Source organism: Psittacula echo, assembly GCF_963264785.1.
Source record: "Psittacula echo genome assembly, chromosome: 5".
Classification (NCBI taxonomy): domain Eukaryota; kingdom Metazoa; phylum Chordata; class Aves; order Psittaciformes; family Psittacidae; genus Psittacula; species Psittacula echo.
The window spans coordinates 79989000-80001160 of record NC_137739.1 but is presented as its reverse complement, the minus strand read 5'-3'; the positions used below and the strand labels follow the sequence as shown (position 1 = coordinate 80001160).

Sequence of the window (12161 nt, the reverse complement as noted above, 5' to 3'; positions counted from 1 at the left end):
AACTACACAAGGCCAAAAAACTGCAGAGGTAAGCTGAAAAAGAAGAAAACAAGACAGTTGTTAATTTTAATGTTCTCTTGAACACTATTCAACTTTGAAACTCCCTGGGTCAGGCTTTCTGAAAATCATACAGTTCCCAGTTTTCCTCCAGGATCTGAGCCCTCCTATCTTTTCTCTAAGCACATTTGGACTGAAGGCTGAGTAGAGTTGAGCAAAGAAAACCCATCATGATCAGAGCAAACACTCAATACTTATGAAAAATCATAAGGAGCCCAAAGGCATGGGTACTTGTTTGCAATTAAGAAAATGTGTGTGTGGGACCAAGAGGTCCTGGGGCAAGAACATCAAAAACACAGAAGAACCAGGTGAGCAGAAGATGGGTTCCAGATAAACTTCAACAAAGCACCACTCCAGCTTGGTCATGCCAAGCACTGATATTTTCCAACCGTTTTATGGACTCGAATATCTGGCTGCCCAAACATGCAGTCCCCTTTTTCCAAATCCAGTTGGTAAGCTGTCCCTGTTGTCATGAAGGCCTCTGAGCAACAGACCCAAGTGATGCTGTTGAGAGGGAGAAAAATGTATTTCAGCAGTAATATTGAAGGCTTACAGCTGCCAAACACACTGCATCTCTAGAAACACCTGTTGAGTAGCTGTTGCAGTGGGAAGAGCAAGATGAAGAAAGACAGCTGTAAAAGTGCCAGGAGCAGTAGGAAGCTTTACTAAGACTGCTTTGTGCCAGTTAGAGATGTGCCAAATTATTTGGCTGCATTTCAAATATCTGGGTGTCCACTATATTTGCCAGCTCACACTCCCAGGGAATACTTCAGCACTAACACAACTATTTCCATGTTACTGTTACTCTTCCACTTTAATTTCACCCTTTATGTTTCTGTATTTCTTTTCTTTCTAGTTCATTATAGTGCAAAGGAAAGCCCAGTATTGCAGTGTAGAGGCCAGAATAAGGGCTGGGATCTGCAGCTGGTAGGAAGACAAAGCATAACTGTAAAGGTTTCTGGCAATTAGCTTGAGAGATCTGCTGAGTTATTATTTTGTCTCTCTCCTGTCATTAGTGGTGTTTTGTTGTTTAGTTTTCCTAGAGAATAATAATTTTATATTTTGCAGTTACCTAACCTGCAACTCCTCCTGCGTGTCCATCTAGGAATACTTGAAAATGTAAAGCTTAGATTTGGGAAGTTTCTAATGGGAATGGAGCTGAAATCTGAAAGTTTAGGTGGGCAAATTAATATAGAAATACAATGGCAGAATATTATAGGGAAATATTTCCACATGAATACTACCTGTTGTGGAGGATGTATGAACCATCCATAGCACTGGCAATACGTGATGAGGAATGAGAGAGCTCACACGTAGAAGAGAAATTTCTGTTTTCAAAGACATTTTTTCATGATGGCTTAAAGGCTGCACATAAAGACTGGTGGTGAATGGAGATAAATCTAGATGGCAGCTTGTGAAAAGTAGTGTTCCTAAAGGCTCAGTGTTGGGGCCAGTTCTGTTAACATCATTATCAATGAGCTGGACGAGGGGATCAGCTGCAGCCTTGGCTAGTTTGCAGAGGACACCAACTGCATTACTGATGGCGGATCAGAAGGCTCTGCAGAGGAATACGGACAGGTAGGATCGCCAGGTCAAGGCCAGCGATATGAGATTCAACAGGGATCAGTGCCAGGTCCTGCACTTCAGTCACAACAACCCCGTGCATCACTACACGCGTGGCAAAGAGCGTCTAGAAAAGGCCACAGAAGGATGCTGGTGCCTCTGTTACACTGCTGCAGCACAAATGGGCTGCCCTCCAGCTGCTCTTGCAAAGTGCAGACCACAGATGTCTCTCGGAGAACCATGCTCGTTGAGATGATGTTTGGCGTACAGCTAGGCTACTCAGACATCTTCTAACTCGGGATATTCTATGATGATGAGAGTTCCACTGGCAGGCAGAATACATTTATTACAAAACACAGCACCATGCAAGCTTGTCTGAACAAAGTTGACTGGTGCCAAGCTGTAACCAGAGCACCAGGGCAGCTGTGAGTCGCTGAACCGGGCTGGGGGCGAAGGCTGGGGCTGTCGGGCAGGAGGGCCTGTGATGCGCCCCCAGCGCCTGTGACATCAGAGGGGATGAGTCACAATGGGGGATGGATATGAGGGTGCCAGCAGGCAGCACCGCCCCAGTACGGCCTGGGGCAGCAGTGAGTTTGCACGCAGGGGGGAGGCTGGGCTGGACAAGGGCCGGGGCAGAAACGTGGGTCCCCGGGGCTGGATGCTCAGCCTGCATCGAAACCCTGGCTGCGAGCTCCTTGGGCAGGGCACGCTGCCGCTGCCACCGGGCCTGGGCGCAGGCCTTGCTGCCTCGCAGCTGCCTCATTCCCTCTCCTGCCCATCCCTAGCTCCCTGCGGCTCCCGCATCCGCTCCCCCCGCCACCAACTCCCTTCCTCCTTCCCTCCCTCCCTCCCATCCCAGCCCCACTGAATTCTTTCTCTCTTCTGCAGGCCATGGCTGTCACAAAGCTCTTACTCTGGGTTCTGCAGCAGCTCATCCTGAACGTGCGTGTCGTCGGTGATGAGCTGGATGAAGACACACGTGACCGCATGCAGCACCGTGCCGAGCAGCTGAGCCGGGAGATGGCTTGGCTGCTGCAGGAGCTGGAGCAGAAGAGCCAGGAGCTGGAGCAGAAGAGCCAGGAGCTGGAGCAGAAGAGCCAGGAGCTGAGGAGCAAGGAGCAGAATCCTGTGGCCTGGAGAGCCCTGCTCTTTGCTGCCTTGCAGCACTGGCAGTTCTGGGCGATCGCTGGCATCCTGCTCCTCCTGATTCTTGGGCTCTGCTGGTGCCTCAGGAAAAGAGCCATGAGGAGGGCAGCAGCAGTGGAGGACAGCTCCAGCAGCAGCAGTGGAGAAGAGGAAGAGCAGGAGGAGCAGAACGAAGAGGAAGAAGTCAGTGAATATGCAAATGCCCTGGCAAGGCATTTTGAGGAGCACATACAATGGCCTAATCAGAACCTGTTCACAAAGTGTGAATTTGTGACGGACCTTGTGAATACTTTCATCCTTGTTGCGGAACAAGTCTCGTCAGATGGCTCCTTCCCAGTGCTGCGACCATGCTTTGGCATAGGCTGCGCACACGAAGGCTGGAGTCCCTATGAAGAAGACATCATCTACTCACTGCTTGTGCCCCTGGCCCCCCCGTCTGGCCACGCCTTTCTCCCGGAGCTCTGCAATCCGGGGGAGACGCCAGAGCGGAACTTCCGCATCCGCGTGCAGCTGGAGTGTACGTGCGCGACAGAGCAGCTGGGGGGGGGCACGCTGTGCTTCCTCCACCATGACGAAGAGGCGCTGAGAAGGAATCAGGGCCCCAGCCTCCTGCACAGCCTCTGCACCGGCTGCTATCTAGATGTGGGGAAAACAGTTCGCAGGTTTCATCAGCTGGTGAAAGCATGCTGGGTGGTTTTGCCTCATTCACACCGGTGGCGTTTAACGATGCTGGCCTGCAGCCGCTCCTGCAAATTCAAGGTGGCAACAGCAGAGGAGGAAATCACCATTGAAATTACGTTGGGCGTGCAGCAAGGCGACTCGGACATCTTCATGAGCAGCCAGGCTAGTGAGGCTATCTTCACCCCAAGCACAACCTGGACATTGAGCTGCGCTGTGGCAGAGGCAAAGTTCTTCGAGCTGACAGCCAGGCAGGCCCCAGATGGCAGCTTCCACCTCAGATGCCTGCAGCTCTGCGCCCGCGTTCTGGTGGGCACAGGCTTTTCCAGCTATACCTTGAAGACAGTGGTGATGCACCTCCTCAACACCACGCCCCTGTCAGGCTGGCACAGGACACGTTTCCTGCTGCGGCTGGATGACATCATGCGGTACCTGTGCCGCTGCGTGGAGGAGAAACGCCTCGACCACTTCTTCTTTGGGAATGAGAAGATTCCTCAGGAGATCGCCTTGCCCCCAGCCTTGCAAAGAGCCCAGCCATTCAACCTCTTCCAGCACCTGGCGCAGGATCCAGATGCCCAAGCTGAGGCAATGAGGGAGTTCATGGACATGCAAGATTGCCTCACAAGGATGCTGACCTACGGCCACTGAAAGTGGTCTTCATGCACAGAGCTCTGTTTGCAGGCTGCACAGCCGACAGCAGATGACAAACTTGTACCCGAGGGAAAAAGAGGGGAGAGGCAGAAAGAGGACACAGCAAGCACAAGGAAAACTGCGCAGCAGGCCTCTTCTTCAGAAGAGTGGCAGCATTCTCCCCTTGACGTTCTCCCCAGCGCAGCAGCAGGTTATACCTGTGCTGGTGTCCTGGGTTCAGCAGTAGCGGCCATTTTTCTCCTTCTTAGGATCCTGTTTGCACTAGGGTCTCTGACTGTAATGCATCTAGCAACGTCTAAACCAAAAATAGTTTAAACACCTTCCCTCACAACAGGACCCTTCTTGAGAATAAAGCTCATTTATTAATGAAACACAAATCTGTGCTATTGCAACGAGAGAGAAAATATCTCAGTGTACAAACTGGCAGAAGACCAACTACGTGCACGACAATTTACTTTTCCCTCTTAAGCTAAATTTCCAAACACCCTTTGCTCTAATTACCCTTCTCTTTTCCCAAAAAACCAGTCAGTCTGCCCCTCTTCTGGATTGTTTAGGCCAGGATTAGTGTCCATATGCCTGATGTATTCTGATTTTACCTGCAGGTGCAGGTCAAAGACCCAGCAGTTGTACTGCAGTAGGGCTTGCAAGACTCCTTGGGTAGTCTTTGCTCCAAGACAATGGGCTTGTTTTACAGAATTGCCTGCCACTCTGTTCCTATCTCTGCGCTAACCAGAGAGAGGACAGAGCTCTTTTTATCCTAAGCTTTCAAAAGTCCAGTGGAACAAGAAAGCCACAGCCTCTTGAAAACTCTAGTTGGCAGCTTGTGAAAAGTGGTGTTCCTAAAGGCTCAGTGTTGGGGCCAGTTCTGTTAACATCATTATCAATGAGCTGGACGAGGGGATCAGCTGCAGCCTTGGCTAGTTTGCAGAGGACACCAACTGCATTACTGATGGCGGATCAGAAGGCTCTGCAGAGGAATACGGACAGGTAGGATCGCCAGGTCAAGGCCAGCGATATGAGATTCAACAGGGATCAGTGCCAGGTCCTGCACTTCAGTCACAACAACCCCGTGCATCACTACACGCGTGGCAAAGAGCGTCTAGAAAAGGCCACAGAAGGATGCTGGTGCCTCTGTTACACTGCTGCAGCACAAATGGGCTGCCCTCCAGCTGCTCTTGCAAAGTGCAGACCACAGATGTCTCTCGGAGAACCATGCTCGTTGAGATGATGTTTGGCGTACAGCTAGGCTACTCAGACATCTTCTAACTCGGGATATTCTATGATGATGAGAGTTCCACTGGCAGGCAGAATACATTTATTACAAAACACAGCACCATGCAAGCTTGTCTGAACAAAGTTGACTGGTGCCAAGCTGTAACCAGAGCACCAGGGCAGCTGTGAGTCGCTGAACCGGGCTGGGGGCGAAGGCTGGGGCTGTCGGGCAGGAGGGCCTGTGATGCGCCCCCAGCGCCTGTGACATCAGAGGGGATGAGTCACAATGGGGGATGGATATGAGGGTGCCAGCAGGCAGCACCGCCCCAGTACGGCCTGGGGCAGCAGTGAGTTTGCACGCAGGGGGGAGGCTGGGCTGGACAAGGGCCGGGGCAGAAACGTGGGTCCCCGGGGCTGGATGCTCAGCCTGCATCGAAACCCTGGCTGCGAGCTCCTTGGGCAGGGCACGCTGCCGCTGCCACCGGGCCTGGGCGCAGGCCTTGCTGCCTCGCAGCTGCCTCATTCCCTCTCCTGCCCATCCCTAGCTCCCTGCGGCTCCCGCATCCGCTCCCCCCGCCACCAACTCCCTTCCTCCTTCCCTCCCTCCCTCCCATCCCAGCCCCACTGAATTCTTTCTCTCTTCTGCAGGCCATGGCTGTCACAAAGCTCTTACTCTGGGTTCTGCAGCAGCTCATCCTGAACGTGCGTGTCGTCGGTGATGAGCTGGATGAAGACACACGTGACCGCATGCAGCACCGTGCCGAGCAGCTGAGCCGGGAGATGGCTTGGCTGCTGCAGGAGCTGGAGCAGAAGAGCCAGGAGCTGGAGCAGAAGAGCCAGGAGCTGGAGCAGAAGAGCCAGGAGCTGAGGAGCAAGGAGCAGAATCCTGTGGCCTGGAGAGCCCTGCTCTTTGCTGCCTTGCAGCACTGGCAGTTCTGGGCGATCGCTGGCATCCTGCTCCTCCTGATTCTTGGGCTCTGCCGGTGCCTCAGGAAAAGAGCCATGAGGAGGGCAGCAGCAGTGGAGGACAGCTCCAGCAGCAGCAGTGGAGAAGAGGAAGAGCAGGAGGAGCAGAACGAAGAGGAAGAAGTCAGTGAATATGCAAATGCCCTGGCAAGGCATTTTGAGGAGCACATACAATGGCCTAATCAGAACCTGTTCACAAAGTGTGAATTTGTGACGGACCTTGTGAATACTTTCATCCTTGTTGCGGAACAAGTCTCGTCAGATGGCTCCTTCCCAGTGCTGCGACCATGCTTTGGCATAGGCTGCGCACACGAAGGCTGGAGTCCCTATGAAGAAGACATCATCTACTCACTGCTTGTGCCCCTGGCCCCCCCGTCTGGCCACGCCTTTCTCCCGGAGCTCTGCAATCCGGGGGAGACGCCAGAGCGGAACTTCCGCATCCGCGTGCAGCTGGAGTGTACGTGCGCGACAGAGCAGCTGGGGGGGGGCACGCTGTGCTTCCTCCACCATGACGAAGAGGCGCTGAGAAGGAATCAGGGCCCCAGCCTCCTGCACAGCCTCTGCACCGGCTGCTATCTAGATGTGGGGAAAACAGTTCGCAGGTTTCATCAGCTGGTGAAAGCATGCTGGGTGGTTTTGCCTCATTCACACCGGTGGCGTTTAACGATGCTGGCCTGCAGCCGCTCCTGCAAATTCAAGGTGGCAACAGCAGAGGAGGAAATCACCATTGAAATTACGTTGGGCGTGCAGCAAGGCGACTCGGACATCTTCATGAGCAGCCAGGCTAGTGAGGCTATCTTCACCCCAAGCACAACCTGGACATTGAGCTGCGCTGTGGCAGAGGCAAAGTTCTTCGAGCTGACAGCCAGGCAGGCCCCAGATGGCAGCTTCCACCTCAGATGCCTGCAGCTCTGCGCCCGCATTCTGGTGGGCACAGGCTTTTCCAGCTATACCTTGAAGACAGTGGTGATGCACCTCCTCAACACCACGCCCCTGTCAGGCTGGCACAGGACACGTTTCCTGCTGCGGCTGGATGACATCATGCGGTACCTGTGCCGCTGCGTGGAGGAGAAACGCCTCGACCACTTCTTCTTTGGGAATGAGAAGATTCCTCAGGAGATCGCCTTGCCCCCAGCCTTGCAAAGAGCCCAGCCATTCAACCTCTTCCAGCACCTGGCACAGGATCCAGATGCCCAAGCTGAGGCAATGAGGGAGTTCATGGACATGCAAGATTGCCTCACAAGGATGCTGACCTACGGCCACTGAAAGTGGTCTTCATGCACAGAGCTCTGTTTGCAGGCTGCACAGCCGACAGCAGATGACAAACTTGTACCCGAGGGAAAAAGAGGGGAGAGGCAGAAAGAGGACACAGCAAGCACAAGGAAAACTGCGCAGCAGGCCTCTTCTTCAGAAGAGTGGCAGCATTCTCCCCTTGACGTTCTCCCCAGCGCAGCAGCAGGTTATACCTGTGCTGGTGTCCTGGGTTCAGCAGTAGCGGCCATTTTTCTCCTTCTTAGGATCCTGTTTGCACTAGGGTCTCTGACTGTAATGCATCTAGCAACGTCTAAACCAAAAATCGTTTAAACACCTTCCCTCACAACAGGACCCTTCTTGAGAATAAAGCTCATTTATTAATGAAACACAAATCTGTGCTATTGCAACGAGAGAGAAAATATCTCAGTGTACAAACTGGCAGAAGACCAACTACGTGCACGACAATTTACTTTTCCCTCTTAAGCTAAATTTCCAAACACCCTTTGCTCTAATTACCCTTCTCTTTTCCCAAAAACCAGTCAGTCTGCCCCTCTTCTGGATTGTTTAGGCCAGGATTAGTGTCCATATGCCTGATGTATTCTGATTTTACCTGCAGGTGCAGGTCAAAGACCCAGCAGTTGTACTGCAGTAGGGCTTGCAAGACTCCTTGGGTAGTCTTTGCTCCAAGACAATGGGCTTGTTTTACAGAATTGCCTGCCACTCTGTTCCTATCTCTGCGCTAACCAGAGAGAGGACAGAGCTCTTTTTATCCTAAGCTTTCAAAAGTCCAGTGGAACAAGAAAGCCACAGCCTCTTGAAAACTCTAGTTGGCAGCTTGTGAAAAGTGGTGTTCCTAAAGGCTCAGTGTTGGGGCCAGTTCTGTTAACATCATTATCAATGAGCTGGACGAGGGGATCAGCTGCAGCCTTGGCTAGTTTGCAGAGGACACCAACTGCATTATTGATGGCGGATCAGAAGGCTCTGCAGAGGAATACGGACAGGTAGGATCGCCAGGTCAAGGCCAGCGATATGAGATTCAACAGGGATCAGTGCCAGGTCCTGCACTTCAGTCACAACAACCCCGTGCATCACTACACGCGTGGCAAAGAGCGTCTAGAAAAGGCCACAGAAGGATGCTGGTGCCTCTGTTACACTGCTGCAGCACAAATGGGCTGCCCTCCAGCTGCTCTTGCAAAGTGCAGACCACAGATGTCTCTCGGAGAACCATGCTCGTTGAGATGATGTTTGGCGTACAGCTAGGCTACTCAGACATCTTCTAACTCGGGATATTCTATGATGATGAGAGTTCCACTGGCAGGCAGAATACATTTATTACAAAACACAGCACCATGCAAGCTTGTCTGAACAAAGTTGACTGGTGCCAAGCTGTAACCAGAGCACCAGGGCAGCTGTGAGTCGCTGAACCGGGCTGGGGGCAAAGGCTGGGGCTGTCGGGCAGGAGGGCCTGTGATGCGCCCCCAGCGCCTGTGACATCAGAGGGGATGAGTCACAATGGGGGATGGATATGAGGGTGCCAGCAGGCAGCACCGCCCCAGTACGGCCTGGGGCAGCAGTGAGTTTGCACGCAGGGGGGAGGCTGGGCTGGACAAGGGCCGGGGCAGAAACGTGGGTCCCCGGGGCTGGATGCTCAGCCTGCATCGAAACCCTGGCTGCGAGCTCCTTGGGCAGGGCACGCTGCCGCTGCCACCGGGCCTGGGCGCAGGCCTTGCTGCCTCGCAGCTGCCTCATTCCCTCTCCTGCCCATCCCTAGCTCCCTGCGGCTCCCGCATCCGCTCCCCCCGCCACCAACTCCCTTCCTCCTTCCCTCCCTCCCTCCCATCCCAGCCCCACTGAATTCTTTCTCTCTTCTGCAGGCCATGGCTGTCACAAAGCTCTTACTCTGGGTTCTGCAGCAGCTCATCCTGAACGTGCGTGTCGTCGGTGATGAGCTGGATGAAGACACACGTGACCGCATGCAGCACCGTGCCGAGCAGCTGAGCCGGGAGATGGCTTGGCTGCTGCAGGAGCTGGAGCAGAAGAGCCAGGAGCTGGAGCAGAAGAGCCAGGAGCTGGAGCAGAAGAGCCAGGAGCTGAGGAGCAAGGAGCAGAATCCTGTGGCCTGGAGAGCCCTGCTCTTTGCTGCCTTGCAGCACTGGCAGTTCTGGGCGATCGCTGGCATCCTGCTCCTCCTGATTCTTGGGCTCTGCTGGTGCCTCCGGAAAAGAGCCATGAGGAGGGCAGCAGCAGTGGAGGACAGCTCCAGCAGCAGCAGTGGAGAAGAGGAAGAGCAGGAGGAGCAGAACGAAGAGGAAGAAGTCAGTGAATATGCAAATGCCCTGGCAAGGCATTTTGAGGAGCACATACAATGGCCTAATCAGAACCTGTTCACAAAGTGTGAATTTGTGACGGACCTTGTGAATACTTTCATCCTTGTTGCGGAACAAGTCTCGTCAGATGGCTCCTTCCCAGTGCTGCGACCATGCTTTGGCATAGGCTGCGCACACGAAGGCTGGAGTCCCTATGAAGAAGACATCATCTACTCACTGCTTGTGCCCCTGGCCCCCCCGTCTGGCCACGCCTTTCTCCCGGAGCTCTGCAATCCGGGGGAGACGCCAGAGCGGAACTTCCGCATCCGCGTGCAGCTGGAGTGTACGTGCGCGACAGAGCAGCTGGGGGGGGGCACGCTGTGCTTCCTCCACCATGACGAAGAGGCGCTGAGAAGGAATCAGGGCCCCAGCCTCCTGCACAGCCTCTGCACCGGCTGCTATCTAGATGTGGGGAAAACAGTTCGCAGGTTTCATCAGCTGGTGAAAGCATGCTGGGTGGTTTTGCCTCATTCACACCGGTGGCGTTTAACGATGCTGGCCTGCAGCCGCTCCTGCAAATTCAAGGTGGCAACAGCAGAGGAGGAAATCACCATTGAAATTACGTTGGGCGTGCAGCAAGGCGACTCGGACATCTTCATGAGCAGCCAGGCTAGTGAGGCTATCTTCACCCCAAGCACAACCTGGACATTGAGCTGCGCTGTGGCAGAGGCAAAGTTCTTCGAGCTGACAGCCAGGCAGGCCCCAGATGGCAGCTTCCACCTCAGATGCCTGCAGCTCTGCGCCCGCGTTCTGGTGGGCACAGGCTTTTCCAGCTATACCTTGAAGACAGTGGTGATGCACCTCCTCAACACCACGCCCCTGTCAGGCTGGCACAGGACACGTTTCCTGCTGCGGCTGGATGACATCATGCGGTACCTGTGCCGCTGCGTGGAGGAGAAACGCCTCGACCACTTCTTCTTTGGGAATGAGAAGATTCCTCAGGAGATCGCCTTGCCCCCAGCCTTGCAAAGAGCCCAGCCATTCAACCTCTTCCAGCACCTGGCGCAGGATCCAGATGCCCAAGCTGAGGCAATGAGGGAGTTCATGGACATGCAAGATTGCCTCACAAGGATGCTGACCTACGGCCACTGAAAGTGGTCTTCATGCACAGAGCTCTGTTTGCAGGCTGCACAGCCGACAGCAGATGACAAACTTGTACCTGAGGGAAAAAGAGGGGAGAGGCAGAAAGAGGACACAGCAAGCACAAGGAAAACTGCGCAGCAGGCCTCTTCTTCAGAAGAGTGGCAGCATTCTCCCCTTGACGTTCTCCCCAGCGCAGCAGCAGGTTATACCTGTGCTGGTGTCCTGGGTTCAGCAGTAGCGGCCATTTTTCTCCTTCTTAGGATCCTGTTTGCACTAGGGTCTCTGACTGTAATGCATCTAGCAACGTCTAAACCAAAAATCGTTTAAACACCTTCCCTCACAACAGGACCCTTCTTGAGAATAAAGCTCATTTATTAATGAAACACAAATCTGTGCTATTGCAACGAGAGAGAAAATATCTCAGTGTACAAACTGGCAGAAGACCAACTACGTGCACGACAATTTACTTTTCCCTCTTAAGCTAAATTTCCAAACACCCTTTGCTCTAATTACCCTTCTCTTTTCCCAAAAACCAGTCAGTCTGCCCCTCTTCTGGATTGTTTAGGCCAGGATTAGTGTCCATATGCCTGATGTATTCTGCTTTTACCTGCAGGTGCAGGTCAAAGACCCAGCAGTTGTACTGCAGTAGGGCTTGCAAGACTCCTTGGGTAGTCTTTGCTCCAAGACAATGGGCTTGTTTTACAGAATTGCCTGCCACTCTGTTCCTATCTCTGCGCTAACCAGAGAGAGGACAGAGCTCTTTTTATCCTAAGCTTTCAAAAGTCCAGTGGAACAAGAAAGCCACAGCCTCTTGAAAACTCTAGTTGGCAGCTTGTGAAAAGTGGTGTTCCTAAAGGCTCAGTGTTGGGGCCAGTTCTGTTAACATCATTATCAATGAGCTGGACGAGGGGATCAGCTGCAGCCTTGGCTAGTTTGCAGAGGACACCAACTGCATTACTGATGGCGGATCAGAAGGCTCTGCAGAGGAATACGGACAGGTAGGATCGCCAGGTCAAGGCCAGCGATATGAGATTCAACAGGGATCAGTGCCAGGTCCTGCACTTCAGTCACAACAACCCCGTGCATCACTACACGCGTGGCAAAGAGCGTCTAGAAAAGGCCACAGAAGGATGCTGGTGCCTCTGTTACACTGCTGCAGCACAAATGGGCTGCCCTCCAGCTGCT

At 53.4% G+C, this 12161-nt stretch overlaps 2 protein-coding genes across 2 annotated transcripts; both read left to right on the top strand.

The window, feature by feature from the left end:
• Nucleotides 1–1860: 1860 nt before the first annotated feature.
• On the top strand, nucleotides 1861–4092 carry LOC308221319 (inositol 1,4,5-trisphosphate receptor-interacting protein-like 1; the record flags this gene model as incomplete). Its single annotated transcript, XM_080618305.1, has 3 exons — nucleotides 1861–1884; nucleotides 2548–2643; nucleotides 3028–4092. 3 exons carry the CDS (start codon nucleotides 1861–1863, stop codon nucleotides 4090–4092), a joined length of 1185 nt encoding a protein of 394 aa, XP_080474431.1.
• A 1215-nt stretch (nucleotides 4093–5307) lies between these two features.
• On the top strand, nucleotides 5308–7539 carry LOC308221318 (inositol 1,4,5-trisphosphate receptor-interacting protein-like 1; the record flags this gene model as incomplete). Its single annotated transcript, XM_080618304.1, has 3 exons — nucleotides 5308–5331; nucleotides 5995–6090; nucleotides 6475–7539. The coding sequence occupies 3 exons, from the start codon at nucleotides 5308–5310 to the stop codon at nucleotides 7537–7539; spliced, it is 1185 nt and encodes a 394-aa protein (XP_080474430.1).
• Between the last annotated feature and the right edge of the window lie 4622 nt (nucleotides 7540–12161).